This window comes from Sardina pilchardus, chromosome 17 (genome assembly GCF_963854185.1).
Source record: "Sardina pilchardus chromosome 17, fSarPil1.1, whole genome shotgun sequence".
Taxonomy (NCBI): Eukaryota; Metazoa; Chordata; class Actinopteri; order Clupeiformes; family Clupeidae; genus Sardina; species Sardina pilchardus.
Genome location: NC_085010.1, coordinates 1,722,297 through 1,741,621, shown reverse-complemented (window position 1 = coordinate 1,741,621; position 19,325 = coordinate 1,722,297). Strand labels below are relative to the sequence as shown.

At 39.0% G+C, this 19,325-nt stretch overlaps 1 protein-coding gene across 1 annotated transcript in view; it reads right to left on the bottom strand.

Annotated features, from left to right (window-relative positions):
* Positions 1 to 19,325, bottom strand: part of cacna2d1a (calcium channel, voltage-dependent, alpha 2/delta subunit 1a) — a 50,954-nt gene that overhangs the window by 5,628 nt on the left and 26,001 nt on the right. Inside the window, exons 9-37 of the mRNA XM_062518426.1 lie at positions 18,854 to 18,904; positions 16,526 to 16,625; positions 14,972 to 15,130; positions 14,550 to 14,654; positions 14,368 to 14,446; positions 14,192 to 14,241; positions 14,012 to 14,101; positions 12,568 to 12,645; positions 12,171 to 12,245; positions 11,853 to 11,927; positions 11,213 to 11,284; positions 10,907 to 10,978; positions 10,765 to 10,826; positions 9,627 to 9,703; positions 7,818 to 7,878; positions 7,551 to 7,648; positions 7,234 to 7,315; positions 7,079 to 7,144; positions 6,752 to 6,924; positions 6,599 to 6,664; positions 6,336 to 6,412; positions 6,151 to 6,195; positions 5,975 to 6,046; positions 4,815 to 4,967; positions 4,428 to 4,480; positions 3,884 to 3,939; positions 3,361 to 3,487; positions 1,707 to 1,783; positions 1,337 to 1,419 (exon numbers count right to left, since the gene is read on the bottom strand). Of these exons, the coding sequence (XP_062374410.1) occupies positions 1,337 to 1,419; positions 1,707 to 1,783; positions 3,361 to 3,487; positions 3,884 to 3,939; positions 4,428 to 4,480; positions 4,815 to 4,967; positions 5,975 to 6,046; positions 6,151 to 6,195; positions 6,336 to 6,412; positions 6,599 to 6,664; positions 6,752 to 6,924; positions 7,079 to 7,144; positions 7,234 to 7,315; positions 7,551 to 7,648; positions 7,818 to 7,878; positions 9,627 to 9,703; positions 10,765 to 10,826; positions 10,907 to 10,978; positions 11,213 to 11,284; positions 11,853 to 11,927; positions 12,171 to 12,245; positions 12,568 to 12,645; positions 14,012 to 14,101; positions 14,192 to 14,241; positions 14,368 to 14,446; positions 14,550 to 14,654; positions 14,972 to 15,130; positions 16,526 to 16,625; positions 18,854 to 18,904 (2,434 nt within the window). The remainder of the gene's footprint in view (positions 1 to 1,336; positions 1,420 to 1,706; positions 1,784 to 3,360; positions 3,488 to 3,883; positions 3,940 to 4,427; positions 4,481 to 4,814; positions 4,968 to 5,974; positions 6,047 to 6,150; positions 6,196 to 6,335; positions 6,413 to 6,598; positions 6,665 to 6,751; positions 6,925 to 7,078; positions 7,145 to 7,233; positions 7,316 to 7,550; positions 7,649 to 7,817; positions 7,879 to 9,626; positions 9,704 to 10,764; positions 10,827 to 10,906; positions 10,979 to 11,212; positions 11,285 to 11,852; positions 11,928 to 12,170; positions 12,246 to 12,567; positions 12,646 to 14,011; positions 14,102 to 14,191; positions 14,242 to 14,367; positions 14,447 to 14,549; positions 14,655 to 14,971; positions 15,131 to 16,525; positions 16,626 to 18,853; positions 18,905 to 19,325) is intronic.

The following is a 19,325-nucleotide window of genomic DNA, read 5'->3' as shown; positions in this document are numbered from 1 at the left end:
CATATTCATAAGGAACAAAACCCTAAACAGAAGTATTGTATACACATCCTGATCTTGTAATTGTATTGTCAATGTTTTTGTCCATTAATGTTCCACAAGCAGCCAAAGCAAAGATTAGATCTTTCATGGTTAAATAGATAATGACGTTTTTTCAGTTAGGGAGGAAATTCAGAAAGCAGCAAAGCATAAGAGGAGTCTACAGGAATAGGAAGCAGACAGATAACAGAAGAATGAAAAGAGTGGGATAGACCATAGAAAATGACAAAGATGTTAAAGATGTACTGATATCAGGCAAGATGAGATCTTAGAAGTCAACAGGAGAATAAAAAAGAGGAAGAGAAGAAGAGTAAAGGTGAGCCAGCAACTGACCCGAAAGAGGACATGAACAGTGGCAGCAGTAATATGAGAAGAGAAAAGGCCAGTGGACAGCCAGCATTCGTCCTGCACCTGGCCTCATCCTATCAATAAACAGCAGGCAACAATCCAGAGATAGACACACACAGAGACAAAGAGAGAGAGAGAGATAATCATGCAGCAAAACACTGGGCTGTCAGCAGTTATGTGACACATTAAAAGTGAATGGAAAGACAGATACAAAGCAAGTCAGTAATGTTAGAGAGGCGCTGAGACAAATGAGCACCCTAACAGTATTGGGAACGCAAATGTGTGCAAGAGTCACAGAAAAGATAAACACTGTCAGTGAGTAAGAGCCTAAAATGCACAGGTATGGAGGCCTAGACAGAGACCTGAGACATAAGGGGCCCTTGTGAGAGTGTTGGCTTGAGAATGGCTGTCAGTAATGATGGAATGTGCGCTAATGTTAATTACAAGCCAAAGCTAGTATGGGATGCAGAAGAGTGCTAACCTCTGCCAAACGCCTCACGCCTCTGTCAAGGAAGAAATTATTTCACCTGTTTGCTTGCTACAATTGGTTTGTAGCAATACGCACAATAATACAATGGGCCACGGAGGAACCCACCAAATTGTGGTCCTGTGTTGACTAACTGCCTAAGGGCCATTATCTCCCGTTCTTGTGTAAGTCCTTTTTCCCGTTCCTCTAGTTACACTTTTAAGCTACAGTATGCACATTCTCTTAGGCACTCCAATCATGGCCACAGTATGTACTAAAAAGGTGTGCCTTATTTAAAATAGTACAAGACTAGGTCTCAACCCAACCGTTAATGAGTTTTTAAATGTTCCATCACATGCGGTTCAGGGCCTCTGTTAAAATGTATTAGCATATTGCATGTATGATGTTGACAATGCTCGCTGTGTGAAACGACATAAAAAAATCTGGAAAAAACCTCTCTTGGAAAAGGAAGAGAGAGAGACTTACACTTGAATTGTTGTCGAAGCATGCATCTGGACCTTTCCTGTAGCGTGGATTCAGGGCTAGTTCACAGGGGTCTGGACCAGGGGCTACGGACATTTGCTCAAGAAATACACACGAATATACAATAATCTGAACTAAAATGTTGTAGATCCTAAATTAGGAAAACTAGCCAAAAATTACAAGTGAGAAATTAACAAGAGACACTTTACTAAAACTTGTAGGGACAAAGGTAACATTTCTGACACATCTGACATTTAACTGTTCATGACAGTTATTTGTCTTACTGTAAATATAGACAATTCTTTGAATGAACGCTGCATATTTTGATGAAGGATACAGGGCTTCTTCCCTTGGCTGAAAGGTTTTTGGTCACATGACATGCAGTTCAGCTTGGTCTCAGCAATAACAAACACAAGGTTGGTCCCAAAAAGTTTCTCTGCATAGAATTGTCTGTGAAATGGCACATTATGTTAAAATTGAACCTTTACTTACATTAATACTTAGTATGAATATTCACTATACTACTAAGAGCTATTTAATTGTACTTCTGTAAGTTGCTGTTGAGAATTCTCTCCTCCTACACATAAGCCACATTGACTAGCCATAAAATAGGTTAAACTATGGCAGGGTAGGTCGCAAAGCAGTATTTATCAGGGTCCCTGCAATCTTAAAGCTTAAACATAGGTTTTAGCCCGAAAAGTAAAGGAATGTAATATGGAAAAATGTAATCTCCTGTTATTTCAGGGTTTGACCACAGGGGGCAATACAATGGGCACAATTCAGATGTCTGTGTCTTTATGAAATGTGCTGTTGTTTTGTTAATGTTACCCTGAAAATAAATCTGGAAGCCTACTTTAATGGAATGATTTTCAAATGCTCTGAATCTTTGACGATCCATCTGTCAATAGTAGCTAGTGGAAGTGCACTCCTTCAGACTAAAATATTTATTTGTCAATTTCTTCAGTGAAACAAACTATTTGTTAGGGTGCATCAAGCGCCCCTTTTCCCCTCATCCTCTATGTATGGTGGATGATATTATGCCATTTGATGAATAAACACTAAATCTGAAGTTTGGTAAGGATTGATAATGATCTAGAGTACCACAACGCACCTTCAGTTTGACAATATTTAATATTTTATGGCCGATATCTGGTTATTTTCCAATAATCTTCTTTACACTACATAAACTTAATAATGTCAATAAATAGCATATCTAGCTTCAAACATACAATTGTTGGTGAACATTGTTCATTTTTCCTAGCACATACTGTAGTATGAGGTGTATGAGAAAGAAAAATGGTCACCTCCTCCAATCTCCACTATTCATAGTCGTAGCTGACTGGAGCCTTAAAAGTCAGGATCAACTTGAGAAGTTTCGGAACAGCAGTATCAATGCTTACTATTTCTGCTTGAGATTTTCTCAGCTCCTCCTTCTCCCTTCTCGTTCTTCTCTCATACAGTATATCTTCTCTTATGTTCGCCTTGAGATAGCACATCTGCTCCCAACATGCCTTCCTGTCTGTCTCTACTCTAGACACAGTAAGCCCTGTCTTCTTCATCTCTGATACTTCATCGTGTCACATTCTTTGACAGAAACTCTGTTCTTTTTTTAAGCATATTTTTGGGCATTTTCATGCCTTTAATGACAAGAGAGTGACAGGAAGGGAATGGAGGAGAGAGCAGGGGCAGGAGCGGGAAAGGAACACGGGGCGGGAATCAAATTTGTTACCGCTTCCTTCCTCGCTTTTGGAATCTTTGACATTTCCTTGGTCTTATTACACAGATTCTTCAAAACATTTAGGCCCAAAATCCGCCTAAAATCATGATAAATCAATGTGTTTGTGGTACCTCTAGACAAAGCTAAATCTTTTTATGATTTCACAGACATATTCTGTGCATCCAATGGAATATCAAAAACCACCATAGAAATTGCAGAAAGGTTTTGAGGGGCATTTGATGCATCCTACTATCTGTCTGTGCTTTGTTGTCATTTGAATGCTGTTAGAATAAATAAATGGTAAGCTTACCTTGAGCATGAGTCACAGTCCACACTGCCATTAAGCGATGTTTCATCATTCTCAAAGAAGTATTGAGACTGCTCATTAATACAGCTTTCCTTAGACATTCCATCAGAGAGCTCATCATCTGTGTCCACTATGAACAAAACACAAGCATATAGTACATTTATTCATGGAAACGGAGATATAGTTAACCATGAAATTGTTTAAATCGAGCACCAAAATCCTCTAAAAGAAAGCAATATGTTCAGTCTACAAGGGCACAGGCAAGAATCATTGAGAAAACTTCTTTTAATCTTTTAATGGACTCAAAATTAACTACCATTCAAAACATACAATATATATTGCTCCCAAAAGAAATATATTTAAATACACAACAATCATTGCTTGACATGATTGGAGAAACACGAGACAGCAGAACATAAATGTGATGGTATGTGACAAAATATAATAGTTTCAATGGACCTTTGTGTCTTTGAAGAGCATAATCACTCTAACACAGAGCAAGGAAACTCCTGTCCATTTATCTTACCTGCTTCTAAGAAACTCGGGAAAGTGAACGAAACAAACAGTTGCTGCATTATGGACCTTGAAAGCAAGAGGACAAAGCAAAAGACAAAGGATTAGACTAACATGAGCTTTACAAAGAACTGCAAGAAGTCAGTCAAGGACAAAGTATTTCTTATGTCAGCTTTTTAAACTACAAGCACACACAACACAAATGAGAGGGAGAGCAACAGAGAGAGAGAGAGAGGGAGAAAGAGAGAGAGAGAGAGAATTAAAGCCTCTTGCATATTGGTCAAGTAAAAGTACTGTACATACTGTACGCTAATATTTTCAATAGCCTGATAATAGCTTGACAATGGCCTTGACAAAGTTGGCAACTGTAGGCAGCCCTTAAAAGACTAAAGTCAATTCACCATTGCAAAATGTGATTGTAGCTCTTATTTGTACATGATCATAAATAAAATTTGGAACCAATGGTCTAGCTATCCTAATAAAAACACCAAAATAGTTTGGGCTTGTTAGACCATATTGTGGATTCTATACCATAGTACAGTACATATGTAACTCACCAGGCTGCTGCTGACGCCCACCAACCAAGATGCAATATATCTGCTATGGTGGGCTGTTAGAACACAAAAGCACATATCATTGGATGCTCCAAAGAACAAATCATATTCTAAAATACAACATCATGTAATTCAGTGGTAAATAACATAAATGAAGGGTCCAACACTGAGAAAAAGGAAAGACAGTCAGAGTTGTTTATATAGAGCTGTTATTTTAAGAGATATGGGAATAACCGAAACAAGCCCTAACCTTTGAACTCTGACTCTTAAATGTCAGTAGTCTGTTTTTACTTGTACAGGGCAATTTAACATACTGTTGAAGATACCTATTGTTTTCCTACACACTTGTGGGTGTCTCTCTATCTGTACTATTTGTACTGTATATCTCACCACATAAACAGAGCGCAATCCAGCGGCTGATTTGGTTTCTTTATGGGGTTCACATGTGGACTGGTAGTCATACGTCTTATTGAAGGAGAACAGAGACGCATTTATCAGGTTCAACATCAGTGAGGGGTCAATAATTCCAAAGAACTGCCCAATCTGTAGGAAAAATACGCACAGGCAAGCAGACATACAGTACGCGAACACACACACACACACACACACACACACATTAATGTTGGTCTTGAACCACAACATCTTCCTAAAAACAAGCTTAATGTAAAACAATAGTAGGCACTAATGTTGAAAAGAAATTCATATTCTGTCTTGTATTCAGTTCATGAAATTTAGAAGTGGAGCCTGTACTTCCTAGCGACTTTCTGTTATATGCTATGATTCGTGCAGTGCAACGATTGGTACCGTCAATCTTGTCGATGCTAGTGACAAATGAGCTATAGGCTCGTCAATGTCAATTTGATGTGGGAACACTTAAACATTCTAACCAATCAATGTGGTAACATTCGGGAGGAACCAGTCTACAGGGGCAGGACATTTCTTTTTGTGTTACGGAAATAAGCAATGAGTTAGCGACGAGATAGAGTTTTGTTTGAATTAATCAAATTGTTGTGATCTGAGCACTGCATTGCACTTTGCTGCTGCCGCTTTGGTATTTTCAATGGGATCCCTACATTACAGTTAGGTGATTAAAAAGGAAAATACCACCAATAAATTGGCCACCCAGGGCCAATAATATTTAAGTGAGGGACTTAAGTAAAGCAGGATTCTGATGATCTGTATTGGTCAAAGGATGATCTTGATTGAGTCTTTGTTCATATAATGGATAGTCTTATTTTGACAGTAACATCCTCAGTCAGCCTATTCTGCCTGAGTGTGTTATTTATTTCAGACCAATAACTCAATATTCCATCAAAGCAATGCCACTGTAGACCAGTCACCCCTCTACCAACAAATGTCTTGCACTTGTTTTAACCTACACTGCTCTGGACTGTCATTCTCCCCATTCTTATATGACATGGATTTGGTGGCTGTATAAGGTAACATACTGTAGTATTTACATAGTATTATGCTACATGTGTAATTTTTGGCACAGAAGACATTGCAGCAAATGTGGGAGTTGCCAATGGGAATCTGGAAGAGACATCCACCTGTCTGATGTAATCATCACGATTGGCCATAATCAGGAAACCGCCATCATCCAGGAGAACACAGTCCACATACTGAAATTGGAAAGAAACATTAAAAGCGAACCAAGTGACAAGTCTGGATATTTAAAATGGAAGAATGGTAACATGCTAAAAAACAACAACAAAACAAAGCCAACCTCATCGTTTCTTTGACAGCCGCAGGTTTCATCCTTGCATGAAGGCTAAGGTACAGATTCATAACTCAGCATCACACTTCAGTCCAGAGATTAATAATTAATATTAAAGAATAATATATGAATAATAATACATGTTCTATGAAACTAATAGGAGATAGTCTACTAACTACTGTTTCAGCCCACACTGTTCTTACATTGGTGTTCACCGTTGCATTTATGAAATTCTCCATCCAGGTCTCAACCTCAAGCTTCACGCCTACCACTGTGAAAAACAGAAAAGGTGTGATTACCATGTGTGGAGATACAGTCTAACTAACCAGTCCATGAGTAGGCATTATTTAAAAACCTAAATGTTGGGTAATTTTGGAAGAAGGTATAGCTAATATAAAAATGAAATGTAGCATAACAAATTGTCATTCTGAAGAAAAACATGGTAGCTCTGGATTACCGGCAGGTTTGAGCTTGGTACCATTAATGTTGAGGTCCACACCCCTGCTCACCAGAATTGAATCAACTGTGTCTATAACAAAGAGGATCAGTCGTGATTATTAGCAAAAAGACAGTCCCTACTGCAAATGCATCAAGTCTCAACAATACTTACCATTGGAGTGGGGGTTGTAGACTGGTGGTGTAAATATGTATAGGTCGTTGTCCAAGCTCCTTTTGTAGAAGCTTGACTCATAGGCCTCATACATATTGTATGTCTTAAATGCTTCATAAGGGTCATATGGCTCATATGCCTCGTAAATTCTCTCTGACCAATCCAGACCAGCACTGTGGGAAAGAACACATGCCCAAAAATAAACAAGGGTGTCTACACTAAAATCTCAACTGATTTATCTAAATCCCTGTCGATTCAAGGCATTGTAGCCCAAACACACCACACTTTTACACTGCCTTCGTGTTTACACATTTAGCAGTCTCACACCTGCTTGGGTAAACTCTTGTGATGCCTCCATCTGTAGCCACAAAGCGAGCAGACACCCCCTCACTCCTGTGGAAGGCAAAAGTATTCTAGATGAAACATCAAGGAAGACTGGAACAGATTGCTAAAAACAAGATGGCTCAACGGACAGCACTCACAGTGTTTGTTCTGACCACTTCCTGACCAGCTCTGATGTGATCCCAGCATCCAGCAGCAGCTTATTGACCAGAGCACTGTTGCCTAGACCATAGGAACCACTCATCAAAACAAGCACATCTGTCTCAATCCAAAGACTTCATCTGTTACAGACTATTTGCAGACATCCGTATGTAATGTTACTATTTAAGCAATAAGCCCAGAGAGGCCGTGCTTTATACTTTATAATCGAACAGCTAGGGGGCGTTGTTAGGCAGGACGCGAAGCGGATGAATACACATGAATATCTGTCTTGACACAGTGAGCATAACATACTTACAGAGAGGGTGGTTGGGTGTGTTCCTGTCAATATACTTATTGAAGTTGATCAGGAACTCTGTGTTATTGTTCGAGGGCTTCAAGTCAGTGCAGTACTCCCTAAGAGTCCAATCACAACAAATAGTATTTAACTCAATCTAATTGAACTCAATTCTGGTTCATTTTACACTTATCCAAAAGATCAAAACCCTCCGAATATGAATGCAAAATTGAAATAAAGAAAGAGATTTAGAAAAAAAGGAATACAATTTTAGTTTAGTGAACTAACCTTTGCGCAATGAATGTGAATCCATATTCACTGAACTTTTCCACTTGCAACGTCTCAGAAACTAGTCAGAAAATGAAAAGAGTTCCCCCTTAATGTCTTATTCAAGTAGAAAATTCATGAACATTAACTTTTTTCAAATTTACTTACCCCAAAATACCTACCGTAAATACTACTCTTTCTATACAATACTAGTAGTACTATGTTCAAGCATGAAATGGCTAGATTGAACAGTCTAAATTAAAGTAATGCTATCAAAGTAATGTTGTTACAACATTCTAAACACAGATTTGTCAGTGTCACCATTATGTAAAATGTTTGAAGTGAGGTGAATTAATGAAAATATAACAATTTGCCATCTCTCCTAGTAAGCTCTTACACTTCAGAGACAATTTCCGCATCTCCCTCTGCTACTTCACCATTTTGATAATCACACATACTTCACCAATCACACACTTTCAAACACTCTACACTCTACTCTCATACACACACACACACACACACACACACACACAAAAATGTCCAATACAAACGTACAAAAACTGCACCGTATAATAAACTAATGACAAGGTGGCGCTAACTGTTGGTCATTATCAATGCTTTGAGTACTGCTGTTAAATAAATCTCTGATTTATATTTAACCTACTTATCACTTAAGAATTCCTGTTAATGATTAAATAAAGTTGATATCTAATAATTGAGTAAAATTTGAATTCATCCTCATGCTTTGGACCCATTCACTAAAGTGTGCGTTTTTTCCTGTTCTGATCCTGTTTTGTGTCTGAACAGTCCCATGCATCTGAAATTGAACTGTGGTGACAGAGCAGAATAACTATGAAAGAGGAAGTGAGAAGTGAAGGAAAATACTTGCCCATGTCTACTGAGGGAGTCCACGCTGACAATGGACAAAACAGGGGAGGAAGGGGAAAGGAAAGGGGATAAAAGGAAGAGAAAGAGAACAAGAGGGAGGAGGGTTCATCATAGGAGAAGAAAGCATGATTTGCACAATATTTTATTCAGTCCAAAGAGTCATGAATAAGAATATTGTATGCACAACATGATGCTGAGGGATTCAATTTAGAAAAACCGTGAGAGCTGAAACAGAGGCAGGGGGGTTGATGTTTCTATAATGGCACTTTAGAGTGGTGAGAGGGAGGTGCTTTGACGTTTTAAGGGTGGTGGTGGTGGTGGTGTGAGGGGAGGGGAGGGGAGGGAGGGCAGAAATACAGCACGTTGAAGACACATTTACTGTAGTTGATCATAAGATCTTCTGGTAAGAATAGGCAAGGAAAGAGACCACAACAGAGGACCACATGGTGCTATGACTATGGAGAAAGAAATTGTTGGGGTTTGGTGGTTTTACTGTAAGTAAGGAGCACACATCAGGGAAACAAGCAATGGCCTAACAATATCTGTTTTGTCATAATCCTCCCGATTTCTTAAGAGAGCTCTTGGCATATACAGTAGTAGGGGATGTTTGTGGAGAGTGGATTTAGTACCCCATGAGATAAGCACACAGGAATGTGTCTTTCTTCCACTCACTCACACCTCAGCTCACACACACACTTGGAGCAGTGAGCACTAGGAGTTCATTACTGCAGTGTCTGGTGAGCAGGTTGGGGGTTAGGTGCCTTGAAGGGCACTTCAGCAATGGATGTTGAGGGAAGGGAGAGCACTGTTCAACAACTCTTCCCACCCAAAGTGTTTCATGCAGACAGGTCTGAATTGCACTGAACTGGTGACCCTTATAATATTAATGTAAGATACCGGTAATACATTTTCTTAGATAATATTAGATGTAAAAAAACTTACATTTGGCCTGTGTAATAGTGTCTCCGATTGCTGCACGAAGATAGTGAAGACTGTAGTCCGGTAGTACCAAACCTAAACTGAAAATACAGATACAAACACACAGACACACAGACACACACACACACGAAATGTAAACAAAAAAAACCCAAACAAAACAAAAAACAGATGAACTTGGATCTATATTAGTTGTGATAAATTCATTCAAAAATCATTTCTGCTTCCATTGCACCCTCTACAGGATAAAGTGTGCACTGTTATGCATTTTCGGCAAAATGTTTGCAATGGGTAATGCAATAACATTTAATACGACAACAATTTCAACATGTATGGGTGGTACTGGTAGAAATCTTGTGAACCTACATTTTGGCTATGCTTGTTACAAACTAACAAGAAAACTACTTGACAAACTGTTTGGTCTCATCAAACCTTAAATAATATGTGAGCAGGATGCAAAGATGCATATTATTAGACATCTAATAACATCTCTGCATTTAAGCAATAAGCCCAGAGAGTCCATAGGTTGCACTGATTTTAGAACAGCCAAGGGGCATTTGGCATGACAGGCAAGCAGAGAGCCTAAAACCCTTCTTAGCTGTTCTTAAATCAGTGTAACCTATAGACTTGTGTGGCTTAATGCTTTTCCAAAATGTTTACTATATACTGTATATCTGGCAAGATTACATGACATAAAGGCACAGCAACAAGAAATTCAACAAGTTTTCCATAGATGATCGCTCTTTCACCAATAAATATATTTCCTCAATCCGAATGGTTGCCAAATAACACTGATATGCAACAACTCTAAATTTGTATCAGTTTGTGGTGACTCAGTATTCTAAAACAAAATGCAGTCAAGGTGTAGGGCTATGCTGGATTTTACAACAGCATCGAACACAATTCAGTCCACCAAGCACCAAGTCGTATTTGGCTTCATGGCCTAAGACTAAGAGTATCTACTGTAGATGGTATGCATTTCAAAACAACTTAAGTGAGGTTGTGTCTAATTTCTAATTAAACACATTTAAAACTGAGTATGTGTACAGTATGTTAACTCAAACATACAGTATACTTTAGGTATCAAAGACCTTAAATGAGCTCAAAGCAACATCTAGGAATACACTCAATAAACACATTTTACCTGTAGTCAGTACCACTAACATGGCTCCATGTGTAGGTTCTGACGCCCCGGTCAATATATCGCTACCAGAAGAAGAGAGTGAAATGAGATAACCACATTCTAGATTTCAAAGCGAACAAATATGTTTCTGTGAAACACTAACCTCATCCTGGGACTTCACAAGTGTGCTAAATGTCTGATTACCAGTATCACCATCAATCATGTTTCTTCTGATCTAAAGATAGATAGATGCAAAGATAGAAACATCTAAGTAATCACAGTGAGACGAGCAACCAGGCCAATACAAATGAACAAGCTATTTAAGCTATTTAAACAACATTTAGACCAAAACAGTAAGGCTAACTGCTGTAGAAATGGTCCGATTATCAAGTAATCAAGGAAAGGTAAATGATAAATACAGTATGAAGCCATGTGCACATAACAGAGAGATTGAGAAGGGAAAACTCACATCCTCTTTGATCTCATCTTCTAACTCTGCATCAAGGAAATCCAGTGTCAGTGCCTCCTGGAATGTTGTTTTCTTTGCAGACACGACCCAAGACAAACAAAAACAAATATGTATGTACAGTATGAACAGCTGTTTCCATCATCTGCCACAGCTTGTGTTTTACCCCATGTCCTTTCTCCAATGACATCTAGAGGAATGTGCGACTCAGCTCCTCATCTGACTGACATCACAACACTGAACTCTTACTTGAGTGCTAGCCAATACTTTCCCCCAAGGAATGCCATATGGCTGTGCCATGCCTACATACCCTTTAGAGTGGATGCATACAGTGTGGCTAACAGTCTTGACATTATTGCAGAGTGTTGCTTTGAAGTTGACGTTAGACACAAAGTACATTTTACTTAGTAACATTTTCATCAATAATTTTTAGGTGTGCCAGTAATTGTGTCACTTAACATTTGCCAACATGTTATTATTATTAGAGAAACTGGCTGGGCTACTTCAAAGACACTAAACCCAGAGATGACCTGTGGTCCTGGACTGTGAGCACCGAAAAGGCTTGAGCGCAAGTGACACCCTACAGTACATGTTATTATCATTATAATTATTATTATTAGGTGTGTGTGACTGGGAATAATACCTTAGGCTTCAGGTTTGGATGGAGCAAAACATATCCGTTTGGATCAATAGCAAAATAGTATCCATTTGGTCCAAGCTAAAAAAAAAGAGGTAATTTCTGGATTAATTAATTAATTAATTAGCCTATTCACTATAACAGGCATAAATGAATGGCTGAATAGTAAATGGTACACTGGAAAAGATAATGATTAAATAACTTTGTCTAAGTGCAGCTTTTGAAGCTACAAACAGCTTGTACAGCTTTCATAATACAATGCAATCTCAAAATGTCTAATAAAAAACATTTTCAAAAATGAATGGAAGGGTCAGAGGGTTTTACTGTAAAGCGTGGCGTCAGCCTCTTGATGTCATCAAGTGACACATCAACGGCCATCACTCCAAGTATTAGCTGATTCTGCTGGCTCTAGAGAGCATAGAGAAAAATATTATCCAAAACCTGATACAGGGATCCAAACTCCTTTTAAATATGGTTCCTTATTTTCTGCTGTATGAGCTACATTGTCTGTAAAAAGTATTCACTCCACTTAGGCACTGTCCTTTATAGACACATACTGTATATTGGTCTCTACTTTTAAAACTGTATACTGAATGGTAATACACAGTTAATCAAATAAAATAGTGACTTTAACAGAACATCAATGAAAAAGAAGAAGCAAAATAAATATAATGTGCATTTAAGATAGAATGTCACTTTGTTGACAAGCAGGTTTCTTTACCTTTCCTTTACTTTTGTTACTTCTAATTCTGGTTTTATTGAAGACTGGAAGTGTTCCTGTTATCACCTGACCCAACTCCTGCAATGAAATGGATCAAATACAGTACAGTGAACAGAGCACACACAATTGTCAGGTCCATTCAGGAATTCTGTTGAAGCTCACACATGAAAATATGTCATCAATGTCCCAAATGGAGAGCAACCAGAGCTAATCAGAGAAAAGTGTACATCACTATTCATACACTTTGGGCCCTATATTCATGACGCAAAACTCTGGCGGAAAGCATATGATCACAACGGATAGCTTCCTATTGTAGATTAGGGATGGGCATAATTAATCGACGATCGAGGATTGATCATTAAGAATTTCGTCGATAACATACATTTGTAATCGATTAAACTATTGTAGGTTGCGTTGCGTAGTGTGAGTCTTGAAACAATTAAATTAATTTCACTGCGTGGCAACAATTAAACATTTTACCAGTCGGGGGAAGTGTTTGACACTATTCTCATTTACCTCTAAGCATGCAACTCCTCTGCAAGATAAATGTCCTTAGGTTTTTTATTCATTTGAATATTATCGGGGTAAGTGTTACTTTTTTCAAGCTATGTTTTTGATAGTAACCTATTGTCAGTCAATAGTAAAAGTAACTGCGTATTTTTTTTGGCATCCGAGGACGGGGGGAGGAGATGCCAGAGGGCACGTCATCCCTGACCCACACAAGGCCCCATGTCCACCACCCCCCCCCAGACGATGGCACACCCAGGGCAACCGGATCCGACCAGGAACACCTCACTGTTCCTATGTGTGCCTACCACTGTCTAAATGCATTAAAAGAGGTTTGGTGCAGATGGGGAATCTTATTACAGGTTCCCCTCGTGCATCTTCCTCATCCTGGCTTTGTGGTGTGTGTACTGTTGTCTAGAATGTGGTGCAATAAAACAGGTGTCGTGCGCCCACATTGGGCCTCTTCAGGCCCTCTATGGTGCACCTCACCTGGCCTTAATCTGGATGTGTTCTTGTGTGTGAGGGTTGGAATTGTGAACATCTAGCAAAGTAACTGTTTTGTTGTTGACTATGGTGAGCAAGTTAGTTTCACTTTGCCAATGACTTCAACTAATAGCGCACAGATGTGTGTAGGCTATATACTCTGCTAGGTTTTAGTAAAGCATGGAATACCTGTTACATACGGTCTCACATGCATGCAGATTCTTTCAAATGTGCCGGTGACCATCAAAATAAAAGTCGCGCTGCTTGTTGTTAAAGGGAATGACAGACGTCATTTGTTTAGAGGATGTTACGCCCAAAACACACACTGGTTAATTAAAAGGATTAGTACCACCTTCTTGAACAATGCGCCAGACGGATTTAACATGAATGTGGGCTGGCCAAGCCCAAAAAGATCTATACGTTTAGCGCGGGTGAGGTCTTTGTCTGTACCCACCAGAGCATCCATGTAAACGTTGGTCCACTGAACTTGTTTTGCCTTCTCCTTGGCCTTCACCATGGGCCTCCCCAGCACATCTAAGTATTCCTGTGTTTAAGCACATACTATTAAGAATTAGTGAAAAATAGCGTGGAGAATAACTTACACAATATGCTTACCAATATAATTATGATCTACCTGTGTATTGATCCTGATGGCACCTATAGATGGGATCTCATAATAGTACCCTAGAAAAGAAGGTATAAAAAAATACATTTCTGGTAGATGTACACATGGGACTGTTAGAAAAGGGTACCCATACTGGATCTATGTTCCTACTGTTCTATAATACTGTGCAAACTGCTTGTATATACCTTTATTAGTGCAAGCCATCCACTGAATAGGTGCTTTGTCATAGTTGTGCTGTCCCACAGAAAATGTGAATATCCGCACCTGCTGGGTTACAGTGATGCGTGAGATACTTGGTAAGATACTGATTGCTTAGTGATCACAGACAGGTTAGGTTCTCATTTGTTGTGTATGACATTATACGCACCCTCTTATCTGGGTTGTACTTTTCAAAGATCTCTGAGGCTCTTTCTTCACCACCATCCGTGAACAGCATGATGATTTTGTTACAGTTGGCACGTGTCACATTTAGCTAAGGAAGACGGAAGCTTACATCAGTTCAGTTCTCAGGAATGGAGAAATTAATGAGCATTCCATACAACACGCTGGTAAAATACTGTGCATTATCATATCCTTGATATGTGTAAGATTAATTGTGTGAGGAAAATCACTGAAGTTTCACATTTTCAGTGGCATTAATAAATGTTTGTGGAGGGAAATCACAAAGAAAGTATATCTTTCAAATGTACATCGACCAAACATAAAATTAATAATATAATATAAATAACAAGAATATAAATCATATTTAAAATTCTGATGAGACAATCACAAAAGCATACTAACATTTACAGACAACAGCTGTTGAAAGGCCATATCAAAACCATCCTTGTAGTTAGTAATTCCTTTTGCAGTGATGTTCTGCACTGCATCTTTCAAGATCTTTTTATTACGGACATTGGCTTGAACCAAGTTGTCAAAGCAGGCAGCCTTTTTAGCATCTTCGTTGAACTGAAATGACAAGAGTATGGATATGTAAAGTCAGAATACATTTGGAATACAGTAGGAGCCACCTATCAACAGGGGACACGTGACTAAAACCCATAGCCAAATCCACAGAGACAAGTGAACACCAGAGAACTGCACAGATCCATGAATCTTAAAGACTGAACCTCAGTGACAAGTAGTAGCGCTTACACTAGTGTGTTTTAGGGGTAACGGTGTAATTGAGTGGTATTGTTGCTTCCATGTCACGTTTGTTTATGTTTATATCTAAATTTTTTATTAAAAAAATACTGTATATATACATCACATTTTAACCAAGGACCAAGCACGCCAGAGAAGTAGCTCACCCCTACCTTCAGCATTCCCAGATAAATTCCATGCAGGGTTTTGTTTTTGTTTGGGGCACCCTGGCTACAGAGACCCGTTTTTTTCTGTGTACTCACGGAATGGGCAGCTATAGAGGTCATGAGGAGATGATTGCTGAATGTGACAAAAATGTTTTGGGATTCAAATCAATCTTCAAATGATTACATCTCACTTTACACGCCACTTTCTTTGTCTTCCTCTCAGTTTCGTTTTCTCTTACTGAAGTAGTTGCACTGCACAATTTCTCAGAGCCCTATATAGAGAGAGTTTGGCCAGCTATAGTGAATCAAATGTTCCGAGTTATCAAATTGGTTTTGAGGTGGTCACGGGGTCCTTTGACGCCATGTTGGCTGGAATTACTAAAACAAAGCGGTGAAAAGAGCAAACTGGTAGTGGCAACTGAGTATTAACTAGCCTACTCAATATTGTGTGAGGTACATGGCAGTTTCTCTCTTATGATGAAGAACCAATAGACAGCAACTGAACTTTACTAGGAAAATTACAAAATCCAAAGGTATATTTAACTCTTGGTTGCAAAGAAATTTAAGTATGCATGGTAAGGTCCTCTTCACCCTCCTACCATCTGGTAGAAGGCATTAGAGTATGCGGACCTGTACCAGCAGATACAGAAACAGTTTCACAAGCCACCAGGATGCTGAACTGCCATTATCTTCCTCATGACTAATCAACCTCAAACCTTTTTTAATTCGGTTAAAACTTAAACTCCGTAAACATTCATTATTGGGGATATTTATGGGTAGGGGACTTTCCTTTTTTAATTTTCATAAGTGTATAGTCAGTCACTTGGGGAAATATAGAGCTGAATGAGAATAACAGATTGCTTAAATCAACACACCCTCATTTCCTAAAGTGATTTACTGCAGTGGGCAGGAAATCTGAGCGGGTGTATATCCATATTTTAATATGCCTCTCTCATACAAAAAAACTTAAGAAAGTACCTGCTACCTTCTTATCTTACACTGACACACCTCTTACTGTATATGCGTTTTGAGTACTGTTCAACCTTATACTCACAGAAACTATGTTGACGTAGTCATCATCAGAAAGAGTTTCCAGCATCTCATTGACTGATGTGCGGATCAGTCTCAGTGTCATTCCAGACACACTCCCACTCCTGTTACAGAAGGAAGAAAAAGACAGATTGTACATATAACAATATTAACACTACTGCACTAGGAAGTCTGCAAAAAAGCTTGCTTTAGCCATGGAAGTGAACATAAAAAGCACCAAGATGTCTTGCCATTTTTAAAATGGATTTAATAAATGTTTTTTTCTCATCAATTTACACACAGTTCTCCAATACTTCACAAAAACAGGTGTATGGAGTGTTTTGTACATTATATCTATATATAAAAAAAATCTTTTTACATTAGTAATCAGACCCTTTGTTATGATGTTTGCCATTGAGATCAAAGATTATACATATTAGGCGGAGCAAGATAGTTCATCGTAGTTCATGTCTATGGATGCAAAATGGGGATCGAGTTCTGTCTGCATAAAGAGGTGTGTTGTTGACATATTGACAATGTTCTACCAGCCAGACACGTAGCAACCAGCCAACAACAGCAGAAAAACATATTCCTACTGTAACTCTGAACCAAGATCTTTGCATATGGTGAAATTCTGAGCTATGGCCATAGACTTGAATGGAATAGTTGTTGCCCCTGGTCTGCATAAAGGGGGATTTTGACAAACTGAAGTTCTAGAAGCATCTCAGTTGGAGATAGTAGGATGCACCAGAGCTCAATTGCAAGTATCATAACATCATGAAGGGTCTGAGTACATTATGTAAATTATATATTTCAGAGTTTTTTTTTTTTTTTTTTTAAATATATATATACATTTACAAAACACCTTTTTTTGTGGAGCATTGGAGTAAAACTTTCCGCTTGTACTGTGTGTACCCTACTCTCTTTTCATCATAGGCTTGTTACATTGTTAAATGCACTTAATTGTGAACGGTTCTAATGTTTGCTGACATGATGACAGGCATGATGCTATCTAGCCTCATCTCCATGTTAGCGATGACACACACGATGGCTTTAGTGCTACTCAAGGTAGCAGGTTTTAGATGACAACTCTTCGGTTGTTCTAAGGGACTGCTGGTTGAATTGTAGCCAGTTGCTTGAAACACCAGATGGTGCCATTTGGACACATCATCAGTGATCTACTCAATCTGCTCAAGGAAACAGTGTGCGTGTGCCTGTAGTGCCTACTGCCCAGCACACCCGCCAGTCATGACTTCCACAGCCCTCTACCAGTTAAAGACAGCGAGTCACAACAAAACCACTCATTTGAAGCTGATGGGACTAAATTTGGCTTGTGTGTCCTCACAATGTGCGCTAAAAACCTCTGCTTCCCTAGTTCAACCTTAAGCTTCCAGTCATAAGCTAAGGCTAGCAGCCCAGTTTAGGCCCTGCGCCCTGCCTGCATTCCCCCCTATCCTGCCAAAGCGGATGTACTGTATGCCTTGCTGGGAGCTGATGTTTGCTCTGATGGATTATAGTGCAGATGGTGTCAGCTCCTGCCTGCAGCACCTGGTCATGGCACCTGATAGTGTGAGCTCTAACTGTGATGCCTGCAGGAGACTCTGGTGTCTGTTGAGTCTCTGTAAAGTAACAACTCTCTGACTGTGGCGACCTGAAATATCTCTGTGAGACCTGTGAAAGGGAAATGACAGCCTCTTTAGTCTGATGAATCCTTCATTTACAACCTTGTTCTCATTTTGTGCAGGTAGTGCCTTTTTTGGGGTCTGTCCTGATACTGATGTGATTGTGTAACATTAGCCAAAATGATATCCTACAGTATATTGGATTCTATTCACAGGCTATGCCAATAATGTAGCCATAGTTGCATCCATGGGTTGTAGATATTCTACAGGAATGGGCATAGTTTGCACAGGCACGGCAACAGTTAGTAACATCTAGAGTTATAGAGGGAACATATGCTTAAAATGTTGTATTCAATTCATTTGATATGCTGTGCATAATGTCCCTGGAAAATGCCAGGGAAAAAAGTTGTAGGAAGCGAACATTTTGGGTTGTCATTTCAGAATGCACCTTACAAGGCAAAACAAACTGTTAATTCTGACGATGTGAAATACATGGAATTACCCCTCAAAACAGTTTAAGGATATGTTGCAATACATCCCTTTCAATCCTCACTGACAGCCATGTTCCACTATAAGCAGCTTGATATGAAGCTGTCTGAACAAGTTGGCAGTATATATTGATGGTGTTTCAGGAGGAAATCGGGAGGTGATGAGAAAAGTGTGCAAGGCAACTCTAGATCTTATTCCATGTCTGACTTCTGAATGATGTGAATTATGAACACATTACTTACGCATCCACCAAAATCAGCATGTCCTTAGGTGATGCAGCGCCCTGGATGTACCTACAATATGTGACAGATACAACAGATACACTTACAATCACACAGCATGAAAGAGACACGAAGTTTTAAAAAGAAATGTGAAGGTAAACTAGGCAATTAGACGTAAAGATGTTTCAACCTGGGCCCTACTTTTAAGGTCCATATTCTCATTATGGACTTAAAATAAGAAAAGTGATTAATCATTAAATCAGAAAACTAAACTCGTTTGCCTTTACAAGGTCATAACATGGAAGCAATAATGCATAGGCTAAAGTGAGTCAGGGTGGTCGCACATTCCACCTATGGTAAGGCCAGGTGCAGGACAAAGTACAGCATACTAAAAGGTAGGGGTGTGATGAGATCTTGTGCCATGAGATCTGGCAATAGTACAATGTCACAATATTTCTCATCAAGTAAAAATCTGTCTTGTGGACTAGTATCC